At 34.5% G+C, this 12,478-nt stretch overlaps 2 protein-coding genes across 3 annotated transcripts in view; both read right to left on the reverse strand.

Moving 5' to 3' along the window:
* Window positions 1-232: 232 nt before the first annotated feature.
* On the reverse strand, window positions 233-2,612 carry LOC130244754 (uncharacterized). Its single transcript, XM_056477284.1, has 8 exons — window positions 2,503-2,612; window positions 2,085-2,179; window positions 1,862-1,894; window positions 1,323-1,363; window positions 1,096-1,137; window positions 604-647; window positions 366-405; window positions 233-267 (listed from the first exon to the last, which is right to left on the reverse strand). Exons 1-8 carry the CDS (start codon window positions 2,518-2,520, stop codon window positions 233-235), a joined length of 348 nt encoding a protein of 115 aa, XP_056333259.1. The 5' UTR covers window positions 2,521-2,612.
* A 5,005-nt stretch (window positions 2,613-7,617) lies between these two features.
* The window catches only part of LOC130244628 (protein TsetseEP-like), a 6,742-nt gene continuing 1,881 nt past the window's right edge, over window positions 7,618-12,478 (reverse strand). Inside the window, exons 1-5 of one of the 2 annotated variants that reach the window (XM_056477139.1) lie at window positions 11,837-11,910; window positions 11,331-11,421; window positions 8,757-8,859; window positions 8,422-8,526; window positions 7,618-8,177 (exon numbers count right to left, since the gene is read on the reverse strand). In XM_056477139.1, coding sequence (XP_056333114.1) covers window positions 7,742-8,177; window positions 8,422-8,526; window positions 8,757-8,859; window positions 11,331-11,421; window positions 11,837-11,839 — 738 coding nt within the window. In that variant the 5' untranslated portion in view covers window positions 11,840-11,910 and the 3' untranslated portion in view covers window positions 7,618-7,741. Of the gene's footprint in view, window positions 8,178-8,421; window positions 8,527-8,756; window positions 8,860-11,330; window positions 11,422-11,836; window positions 11,911-12,478 lie in introns of those variants that run through there. The other variant, XM_056477140.1, reaches the window with a different exon arrangement.

Consider the following 12,478-nt stretch of genomic DNA (forward strand, 5'->3'; position numbering starts at 1 on the left):
TCATTGTCAGTCGATCCATTGCGTGTTACAGATAAAAATTCATATGGCATTTGAAGTCTGTTTACATTGAGTATTTAGTTTATGATAGTAACGTTATGAAATCAGAGGCCAAACATATAGTCACAGTGACATGAATGAGCCAATCTCAACTAGTGAGTAAGACGTTTCTCAGAGTGTTTTTGTCAGAATGACTGACTTACGGGTTGTAGTTTGCAGTGACTTGCTTGTCTTATCAGGCAACTCCATCTGAATCACCTGATTTCAGATCTATTACAACACAAAAAATGCAAAAGCAATGTTAAAATGGAAACTTCTCTCCTCTTTTAAATCTAAAATGTTGCAGTGATTATTACAAAATGACTTACAAGTCCTCGTTTTCAGAGGAAGACACATCACCTTTTCCAGAACCTGTTACAACACACCACACACACACACACAAATGCAAATTTACAGTATACATACAGTAATAATGATCTGTGTCATTTTTTAATTCATGAATAACATTATCGGAACCAATTTTAACTACTTAACATACATTGCTGTCTAATTCTTATTGTACTTTACTCTAAATGAAGTGTAAACTGCCTCATTTTAGAAGGACTTACTGTTCACTGTCAGACATGAAGTGGACCATATGCCATGGCCATCTACAACACACACACAAAAGCAAATGCACTGTATACATTACACATAGTATTAACCAGCCTGATCTCACGAGAAAACGTAACTATTTTACATTTTGTCAGTTTAGTGGCTAATTCGTACAAATTCATACGAGTTCAGTCAAACGAAAATGTAGGATTTTGAAAAAGGAGATGTGGCACCCAACCTCACCCCTAAACCACACCCGTCATTGAGTGATGAGCAAATAGTACTAAATTGAATGAATTAGATCGTATGATTGATATGATTAGCCACTAAATCCAATACGTTACGAATTGCGTGAGATTGTGTTGGTATTAAATTTCCTGTGTAATTTTTTTTTATCGTGTTTTAACAATGTAATGACCAATTTTTAACTACAAACAAGTATTGCTGTTATTTCTGTATTTCTGTCTTAATGAAGTGTAAACTGCTCATTTTAGAAGGACTTACTGTTTACTGTCAGACATAAAGTTGATCTTAGACCTTGGTTTCCTACAACACACGCACAAAAGCAAATGTACAACATAAATTACACACAGTATTAACTGCCCTGTGCCATTTTTAAATGATGATCAATCATAAGAACCAATTTTAGCTACTGAACAAGCATCACTGTCTAATTCTTACTGCATTTCTGGTCTTAATGAAGTGTAACTGCTCATTTTAGAAGGACTTACTGTTCACTGTCAGACTGAAGTGGACCATATGCCATGGCCATCTACAACACACACTAACACAAAAGCAAATGCACTGTATACAATACACAGTATTAACCAGCCTGATCTCACGAGAAAACGTAACTATTTTACGTTTTGTCAGTTTAGTGGCTAATTCATACAAATTCATACGAGTTCAGTCAAACAAAAATGTAGGATTTTAAAAATGAGATGTGGCACCCAACCTCACCCCTAAACCCAACCGTCATTGAGTGATGAGCAAATAGTACTAAATTGAACGAATTAGATCGTACGAATTGATACAAATTAGCCACTAAATCAAAAAGTTATGAATTGCTGTGAGATTGTGTTGATATTAAATTCCCTGTGTCATTTTTTAAATAGTGTTTTAACAATGTAATTTTAACTACAAAACAAGCGTTGCTATTTATTTCTTACTGTATTTCTCTCTAAATGTAGTGTAAGCAAGCATTGCTGTTGTTTTCTTACTGTATTCATCTCTTAAGGAAGTGTAAACTGCTCATTTTAGAAGGACTTACTGTTCACTGTCAGACATGAAGGCAATTCCAGGTCTGTTACAGCACACACACAAAGGCAAAAGTTTAACAAATACCGGAATATGACAGATGTAGTCAAATATTGATGCAAATACAATAAAATGTTAATTTGTGTTTTACATATTCTAACTTTCAGAATAAATTTTACTAAATGATTATTCAGCAAAATGATGATAAACATTATATAATATATAAATGTACATACATTGCATTGTTGTCCGTACTACCACTGCTCCTTTTAGCACTGATGCTTTTAGCATTACAGCATGATACTGCTGTAAGCAACATAAACACTCTCAGCTGAAAAAGAAGAGGCAAAGATATGAATTGTGATGATTAGATTTCAAAATTAAGAATGTTAATGCAAGTAAAAATCTTAATAACAAATGATAAACACAAATGCCTGGCAGAAAACCAGTGTAGGACAATTGTAAAGCTACTTTTACTGTTCATAACTTTACAGTTGCTATGTACATGAATAAATACTCAACCAAAAAGCAGAAACTGCCCAAAACAATTAAAACTTCCCAAATTATAGCTAATACATCATAAATAATATCCATGTCACATTATTAATCTGTTGGTAAATTGCATTACAATCACTTTACAAATGTATACAGTACCAAATTGTCAAGAGACATGGTGAGCCGTGAGAAGGTCAATATAAATGTTCAATCAAACTCCAGAAATGTTCCCCAGACTCTTATTAAATGCCTTATATAGTACATTTGGAATAAGAAATGAGACTGACACATTTTTTTTACCCAATTGCCTCACAGCATCTTTCTTATTGGTGGTAAACAAGGTTAAATATTGATATTCCATAACCAGTGCTCACATGCTTTTGTACATCAGTGTAAATATGATATCTGTTTGCAAAAGAGATAATTTCTGTTGATGATCTGATAAGTGCATTCATAAAGTGTTCATTTAAATGGATACAAGGTAAATACACTTAAAGGGGAAAGTTCAATCAAAAATGAAAATTCTCACAGCTCACTATTTACTCACCCTCAAGGGATTTCAAACCTTTTATAACCCTTTTATATTATATTATTTTATCTTTCTTCTGTTAAACACAAAAGAAAATAATTTAAAGGAAGCTGAAAACATCTAACTATTGATGTCCACAGTAGGAAAAACAAATACAATGGAAGTGGATGGTTACAGGTTTTCAGCTTTTTTCAGAACATATTATTTTGTGTTCAACATTAAAAAAAGAAACTCGTCAAGGTTTGAAACAAGTAAAGGGTGAGTATAAGTATTTATAATAAACTATCCTAAAACACGCTTCACTCATGTGGTAATGTGTGTGAAATGCTCAGTTAAAATGCTGAAGAAAGTAAAAAGATATGGGCGTCATGGTGTCGCAGTGGGTGGCACGATCGCCTCACAGCAAAAAGGTCGCTGGTTCAAGCCTCGGCTGGGTCAGTTGGCATTTCTGTGTGGAGTTTGCATACTCTCCCCGTATTGGCGTGGGTTTCCTCCGGGTGCTCCTGTTCCCCCACAGTCCAAAGAGATGTGGTATAGGTGAATTGGGTAAGGTAAATTGTCCGTAGTGTATGTGTGTGAATGAGTGTGTATGGATGTCTCCCATGATGGGTTGCGGCTGGAAGGGCATCCGCTGTGTAAAACATGTGCTGGATGATTTGGTGGTTCATCCCGCTGTGGCGACCCAGATTAAAAGAGGGACTAAGCCGAAAAGAAAAATGAATGAATGAACGAATGAGGAAAACATATATCAGCTACTGGTACACAGTTTAAAAAGCAATTGCGTCAAATGCATATGTAACGACATCACAAAAACTTTAAATAATTTTAAAGTTAATTACAATAACTACAGTAAATTACAATAGTACATTTTTAGAAACCAGTTTTACAAGCAAAGTCTTCTTACAAGCAAAACCTCCAGTTTTGTGGTCCCACAGCTCTGCCCATTTCATATAGTATCTCTGATCTGACAAGCCAAAACACTCTAAAATTAGATCCATTTTTATGGGCAGATGCAGTTGAAGATTGCTAGAAGTTGGTTTCTAAACTAAGGCCCCAAAACTGCTGAAATAAATATAGCAAGTGAAAGAAAAAGTCAAACATTGTCAATTTGTTTTTCTAAATGCACACAGCTGGATTTATTATTATTATTTTGGACCTCTGATTACTTTAGAATACTCTGAATACATTTTGTTATCTAAAAATGGAAAATTAGGCTTTTTAAAATACTCTTGTTAGCTTATACATAGGCTTTATATTATGTATTTTTCCTAAAAAATAATTGTCAGTGTTTAACATTAACAATGTAGCTGGTGTGCGTGTGAATATGTAGGCTAACATCTGTTTGCACAAATAATATTTTTACTCAAGTGTATCTATAGACAAAGCATGTAGGCTAATAATTATTAGCCTACTAAGTAAATATTTTTATAACCTGAAACAACTCCATATTTATTTGTTGCCTCTCGACATTCTTGAAAAATTCTTGAATTCTGAGAAAGTTATCTGCACTATACAGTTTTACCCCCCATCTTATGTCATGACTGTGTTCAGACAGTATGCGTTATTATTTGATAGCGAAGAGGCAGTAGCTACTAGTTGTTTTTTGCGGTGACGAGGTAAAATAGGGATTCATCATAAGAGTAAGTTATGCTTTTACGGGTAAGTTATACATACACATCCTGAAACTGGCTAAAAAACAGATTGTTGATATGACGGTTGCTATAGGGCAGGCTATATTATTATTGTCTATTCAATTTTGGCATGTGTCAAGCGCTTTATTTGACCCTTCGCTAAGCCCCGCCCTCCTTAGGTACTGTTGCTACGCCTGTCAAGCTTTCGTGCCTGGCACGTCTCTTACAATATGTATGCGCCGGTGTCAGACATTGTCAGGGATAAAATTAGCCCATTTTGGCAAATAAGTAAGATATCCGATATAGCCAGACAAAAAAGGACTGTAGTATACATTACAGGGGTATTTAAGACATAATACGCAACCGATAAGAAAATAATTTAATCAAAATTGAAGCTAGGTTAGCATAGCCGCCTCATACACTGACCATTCAACAGCTTAGTTTATGCACAGCAGGACAGGTGAAATTTAAAAATGCTCTAATAAGAACAAATTAAATCATGATTTCTCCTTTTTTAGCCAAAAAGCCAGATAGATCAATTGTTGAGCAATGAAATATATAATGTTACTAACCGACGAGGAAACATGCATGGACAGTGCTTTTACATAATTCATTCAAAGAAAGACCAGCCAGAAAGGCGAAATTGATAGATTTGTGCTGGATATTAGCATCAGTGACCCATAACAATGTACAGTATCTATAACTGTCAAGCAGTATGTTTGTGTTTTCTAAATTGCAGTTAAATGGAAAAAAATAAATAAATTGAAATGCAAATCAAAGTAAAAATAGCAAAAGTGAATAAATAGATTTTCCCTATCAGCAAATATTAATCAGATGCTAATTATAAAAGCAGACACATACCCGCTATAATGCCGTCACCTAAAACTCGAAAACATCAGTTAATTGTAGCTCTGACATGGACATGAGGGTTATAAATAACTGAAAAACACCTGCGGGTGAAGTATATTGATCGCAAGTGCTCAGATTGTGATGACATCTCGGTTTTGTTCTGTTGATATGTAATCCAAATATGCGTAGTTTGAAACAGATAGAAATATGATTGCTATTAGTATGACTACTATGGCGAGGGCTTAAATGGAGCAGCGCTCATAATATCGAGCGAAAAAAAGAAAAAGACAGCTGGGAAACATATCCTGCTTTGAATTTTTGTAGTAAACACAGTTTAAATCTTTTTAGGGTAAGTTGTGTGTGAGTTATTGTCGTTTTTCACTGGATGTGTCAGGAATATCAAAAACAAAACCAACTTATCTCCGCTCCTTTAGCACCCCTCAGAGCTTGATCCACACTGGCATTTCTCCCCTTTGGTTTTAGGTTTTGAAAAGAGAAAAAATTCCACCACCCTGTCCAAACTTTTAGGAGACCGGGTATGAGATTTGCCCGATCCATGTGCACAACGCTTTGGCTTGTTTCCCTCGCTCAAAAGCTTGACAGACCGCCTGCGCGTAGCTACGGTTTCTAAGCCACGATTGGTGTGTGGCGGTTTTTGGGTGTGGCTTAGAGAAGGGTCAAGTGTGCGGTTCAACCAACAACAGTATCATTGTTATCGTGGACACTTAAATTGGAGATGTGAAAAAATCTTGATACTTTCAGAATTAAAAGTACGTGAATGTCATATACTTTCTTATTCACATGTTTAGCACTTTAGCACAAGACTAGCTAAATTTAAATGGAAATTCAGTCTCAGACAAATGGTGGCGCTCATGGAGTACAGTGATCAGGCTACCATGATACCATCTGGTCAAAGCATTTAGGTGAAACTGCATGTAGTTAGGTGTGGGACCTTGGATGCAGACCTGGTGCAGTGCAATCTGAGCTGCATCCAATGCTTTTTAATGCGCCCGTCTAATGCCACCCCTAACCCTACCCGTCAAAGTGAGGTCACTCACTCCATTGAGTGCATTGTGTTTGACATTGCATCTTTGAGTGATGCATTCTCAGTTTGCATCTTAATTGCTGCATCTAGAGACTATTGCCTTTTTGACAACTACATTCAAATAAATACAGTTTGTTGACAACTCCATAAATTCTGGCAAATAAATGCTGTTTTTATGAAGTAAAATAGCTGTAATTGCATCAAATGGGTTTATATGCAAAATTGTGGGAAAAGCATTGGTTATCCTCTGCCATGTTCACGTTTTATAGTGTGTTTTACAGTAATTCTTAATAGCATGTGAAGACATGCTGCTTTTTTCATAAAGCAAAGTGACAGGCAAAAATCATAAGTTTATAAATGACTGTGCTCCTTTCCCAGTGTTAGGTTGCAGTTGGAAGGGGATTCGCTGCGTAAAACATATGCTAGATAAGTTGGCGGTTCATTCCACTGTGGCGACCCCGGATTAATAAAGGGACTAAGCCGAAAAGAAAATAATGACTGTGGTCTACTTCCACTATTATTTATCAAAGTATGCCAGTATGACAGCTGAACTCTGGGTAGAGAAGTTTGCTTTTGTTTGGGCTTTTCAGAGCTAGGTATGCAACACTGATAATAACTATCCATTATTTGCACAGTAAATGACATTTTGATGCTCGGCTGTAGTTGTGTGTCTATCTTCTCTAATTCTCTTAGTCTTTCTCGACCTCCCTCTCTCTCATTCACAGGAAAGACATAATGAGATAATTGTGGACTTCCTGGTGCAATCAGAGTGCCTCATTTAATTACAATATAATATTAGAATTCCCTCACACCAAACAAGTCTTTTTTTTTTTTTTTGTCTTCACCATATAATAACATTTCCATACTTTTACCATAATTCACCAAAATTACTGTTTTATTGGACGTAATGGTATTAAATATTCTTTGACGCCTGCTTGCTTGATATAATTTTTTTTATGCTCATTCAATAAAGTACTTTTACTGCATGTGTTTACTTAATTATTAAAAGTAGCTTTTGGACAGTTCCAGATGCTTTACACAAGATATTTTACATTAATAGAGGTAAATAATGGATATGACCTGTTGTATCCAAAAATGTACAGTATGTTTATAACGTTCTCATTGCCATTCTCAATATGTCTTTAACTGTACTGCCAAAGTTTGCTCATTTCTGGTATATATATGTATATATATATTCAAACAAACATGAAAATGCAAGCTCAAGTATGTTTGTTTTATTTATAATGCTTTATGTATCAGCTCATTCAACACAATTTAAATTTAACTTTGTACTGTATTTTATAAAGTGTTTATAAGAGTTTTTCCTGTTCAGGATTTTTCTGATTATTCATTGTCCTCAGCTGCATCCTGAGAGTCATCGGCAGCTTCTGCTTCAGGTTCAGCTTCTCCTTCAGGTTCAGAATCTGCTTCTGGTTGTGCTTCTTCTTCAGGTTCAGCTTCTGCTTCAGGTTCTGCTTCTTCAGGTTCAGCTTCTTCTTCAGGTTCAGCTTCTTCTTCAGGTTCAGCTTCTGCTTCAGGTTCAGCTTCTTCTTCAGGTTCAGCTTCTTCTTCAGGTTCTGCTTCTTCTTCAGGTTCTGCTTGTTCTTCAGGTTCAGCTTCTGCTTCAGGTTCAGGTTCAGCTTCTGCTTCAGGTTCAGCTTCAGGTTCAGCTTCTGGTTCAGCTTCTGGTTCAGGTTCAGCTTCTGCTAAAGGTTCTGCTTCAGGTTCAACTTCAGGTTCATTTGGCTGACTGGGGACTTCTTGTGATTCTTGTTCTTCACTGACACACACACACATACATGCACACACACCAAACAAACACATACACAAGTGCAAAGTCAGTTTAATTAGTTTAATTATACTATGTTTTCACAAAAGCATTTTTAAAAATATCACAAAAACATATGTATATACTGTATAAACAATGCATATACAAACCATACAAATATGTCTAGCCCCATAACATCATAACTAAATCTGTCCAGCTGGACTGTGCTTTGTGTAAAAGTTGTTCAGGATTTTACCTGGATGGTTTTGGATGTCCATATAAGTCTTCATAATCATCAGCAATGATCTGAGGGGTGGTGGGGAGTTCAGGTGGGGCACTGTTATCAAAATGGTCCCATGACCTTGAAGACACAATCATAAAGACATTATTACCAGGAACGTTTTTCAACTCTCTCTGAGAAATATAGAAATGTATTTGCTCTATAAAATTCAAGTGAAGTGAGCAATATTTAAATAATTTAATTTGGTTCCATTCATAGTTTTATGAGAAAAGAAATATAAGGAAAAAATATCAAGGTAAATTAAAAATAAACAATGATAAATTAAGAGTGCAAGTGTGCAAGTACTGTACCTTTCACAACAGATGATTCCAAAATCAACACAGACACAGGTTTCAGGTCCGTTCTCCCATTCAGAGTTAAATTCATGGAGATTTCCATCAGAGTCAGAACAACCTGAATCAATCATAGAAATGTATTTTAAATATCATTACTTTATCCAGAATTGTAAATATACAAACACAGAAAAAACGTTTAAATTTGATCTCATTAAAAAAATCACTGTATTCCAAAGTAAGTTGACTCGACTTAAAATTTTAAGGCAACAAACTACATTTTTGAGTTGACTCAACTTTCAACCCAATTTCCGCACTTGACTCGATTTAACCCTCTATAGGGCATCATTATTTACAAATGACACTAAGAAAATTCCATTTTTAAAGGTCCTTTTAGGGATACACAGTTCCTGTGTAGCTGTCAGTGTTGTTCACTATTATGAGGCAGTGTAAAAGTTTTTATGTCTGTGTTCAACCTATAGGTTGATGTTAGTAAGTTTTAGTTAGTTAGTTAGTTAGTTAAACTACTGTTATTGAAAAAGACATTGAACATGAAGACACTGTTACACTATTTAAAAAAAAAAAAAAAGCTTCTGGTGGCATGGTGGCGCAGTGGTTAGCACTGTTGCCTCACAGCAAGATGGTCGCTGGTTCAAGTCCTGGCTGGGCCAGTTGCATTTCTGTGTGGAGTTTGCATGTTCTCCCCGTGTTGGCGTGGGTGATCCTGTTTCCCCCACAGTCCAAATACATGCAGTGTGTATGTGTGTGTGTGAGAGAGAGAATGAGTGTGTATGGGTGTTTCCCAGTAGTGGGTTGCAGCTGGAAGGACATTTGCTGTGTAAAACATATGCTGTAATAGTTGGCGGTTCATTCTGCTGTGGCGACCTCTGACATAGAGACTAAGCGAAAAGAAAATGAATGAATAAATAAATGTTGCATTTATGTTTTTGAAAAAAACAAACTTTTTCACTTTTTTTGTGAAAAGACATTGTTACACTACAGTGTTTGAAAAAACACACTGCTAAAAATATATCGGTACACAACTGATTTTGAAACAAATCTATATTGTTTAAATACTGTTTAAAATTTTAAAACATTGTTAGACAACTGTTTCTGAAACATTAAAACATGCCTGCATTATTTTCCATAGAGTTAAAATGCATTGAAATCTTTCTCAAGTTTCAGGAAATTTTACATGAGTTATAAAACAAATCTAGTCGTATATGAAGAAATTTAATATAAATAAAGTTTTTGACATGTTTCTGAAACACTAAGACATTGATTGACTTCTTTCTAGACAGAGAAAATGTATTTGAATGTGTGAAGTTTCAGGCAAGTTTCCAAAAATTATTTACCCTAATGGCACAAAGTCAGTTATAAATGACAGCAATTTAAAACAAAGGTCAAAGGTCAGATCCACAAAACAAATTATGTAAAAAAATGTTGCCTTAAATACTCTAGAAATAAATAGTGATTTTTTTAGATGTGATTTTCATAATTTGTCCTATACAGGAGTAAACTGTCTTGAATTTTGTTGCCTTAAATTTTTAAGTTGAGTCAACTTTTTTTACAGGCCTGTGAGTTAACATGAACTCACAACCAACAATGATATTTACATTAATCAATGTTAATAAAGATTAATAGATTCAGTAATTAATGTATTGCTCGCTGTTGTTAGTAATTGCATTAATACAATGTCTCCTACATTGATTTTTTTAAAATCTAGATTTCTTATTCATTTCTTTTATTTCAATGGCTAGAATACATTGTTAAATTAAAATGCATGTCTAAATGATTGAAATCATGAAACATATTTAAACGAAAAACAATTCATTAAGAGTGCAGAGAAAAACAACTCTGAACCCAAACCCAATGTTTAAAGAAGTACTGTAGTTCACCCCAATATAAAATTCCTTGCTCTCAAGTTGCTCCAAATATTGTATGAGTTTCTTTCTTAAGTTGAAGATATGAGGAACAGATTTTCTGGTTGCTATCTTGGTTGCAAATTCCATAGCATTTTTCTTTTAAACTACACTGTAAAAAACAATTAGTTGACTCTACTTTAAAAAGTGAGTAAACCAATTGCTTTTAATGTGATTAGTTAATTGGACCTAAAAATTGAGTAAACCCTTTGCCTTAAAATTAAGTAAATTAACTATATACAGTATATTATTGTTATTATTATTAATAAAAAATTATTATTATTAATTATAAAAATTAAGTCAAGTCAACGTAACAGTTCCAAGTTACAATGGGTTTACTCCCATTTAGTAAACTAATCACTTTTCTTAGACTGTATAGAAGTGGTGAAGGGCAACTGTGAACTTACATTTGAATTGAACTATTTATTTAAGCACACATTGTCTCGGCAAAACTTTAACAGTGTAATCTCTCTGTGTTTTATTGAGAAGCGGTGAAAACATCAAATATTACTAAAAGTCCACAGCAGACCATAGTGGAGATATTCAATCCTAATTTTTATCGGCCAAAACACTCATTGTCATATTCTTGCAGCAATTTGTTCATGTGTACAAATAAATGTAACATTTGGGCGTAGTTTAATTTCCCCATAAGACATTACAGTAGCATCACCTTGTGGGTTCGTAGTGGTGTCTTCGGAGAAACCTTCCAGTCTGCAGGCGTTGCAGTAAGCCACTGCTGCTAACAGCACAAATAGTTTCATCTAAAAAAAAAGAGGAAAAACAATGAGTTAAACATAAACAAGTATTTATTTAAAATGACGTTTTTAATAAAAATGTAGAAATAAAAACTACACATGTTTAAAAATGCACATACTCTAAGACCTAAAAATATTATTTTATTATTTATTTTATTCTAATTATTTTTGCCCTACACTCTTTCAGGGAAGGTATGCATTTGCACCCAAGTGGTCTACATTGGTACCCTAACAGTACAAATTAATTCCTAAAATGTACATACAGTATTAATACCTCAAAAAAGACGAAAGTGTTCCTTTTGAAATGTAGGAGTGTATTCTTGCATGACAAAGAAAATGATACTGTACCATAACAAAAACAAACAACAAAATCAATTGAGACACCATAAACCTGCTGTTAAGAAAAGAAATTATACAGTACCATGATGTTGCGAGATGTGGTGAGGAGTAAAAGACTGTTCAATCAAATATGCAAGCATAGGCACTGTAGAAAATCTGTTGGAATGCTTCAATAAATACTACCTGCAAATATTTGACTAATAGCCAGTTGCTCCAACCAGTGAGTAGCCGCTGTAGCAGCCCCCCATTATTTTGCATACATTAGGCCTACCTAATGGCCACTTGACATCTGCAATTGTTGCAAAACCCCAGCACTGATCCAATCCAAAATATTTGCATTGGTGGAGTGTGAGATTAGATATATATTTGAACTTTCGTTGACACCTTAACTTCAAATAAAGCCTCTATTCAAGTTTCCCAAGAACTCCTCGTGGTTTCTGAATGAAAAGTAATCAGTAATGTGACTTTATATATTTTTTCTCTTCATTATGATTGTGGTTAATAGATCTAAGTGAAACTGAAGGGTTAATGGCAAAGCAGCAAGATATGAAACAGAAATGTATTTAATAATGAACAAACATAATCAGAAAGTTCTCATCACATCACATCTCATAAACATTAAACTAGTTCTTTTGTCTTCATTTATTTCTCTAATTTGTTATGATTTATGTGATTCTGTTTCACATTATACAAGAACATTCAAACAATTGCCAGACATTCTAAA

Source organism: Danio aesculapii, chromosome 17 (genome assembly GCF_903798145.1).
Source record: "Danio aesculapii chromosome 17, fDanAes4.1, whole genome shotgun sequence".
NCBI classification, from domain to species: domain Eukaryota; kingdom Metazoa; phylum Chordata; class Actinopteri; order Cypriniformes; family Danionidae; genus Danio; species Danio aesculapii.

Excerpts from the sequence above, each read along its gene's own strand:
- LOC130244754 (XM_056477284.1), bottom strand. Across the intron at positions 1,895-2,084 it reads AGTACGGACAACAATGCAAT|ACCTGGAATTGCCTTCATGT; the intron begins GTATGTACATTT and ends GTGCTGTAACAG. Across the intron at positions 406-603 it reads CATGTCTGACAGTGAACAGT|CTGGAAAAGGTGATGTGTCT; the intron begins AAGTCCTTCTAA and ends TTGTAACAGGTT.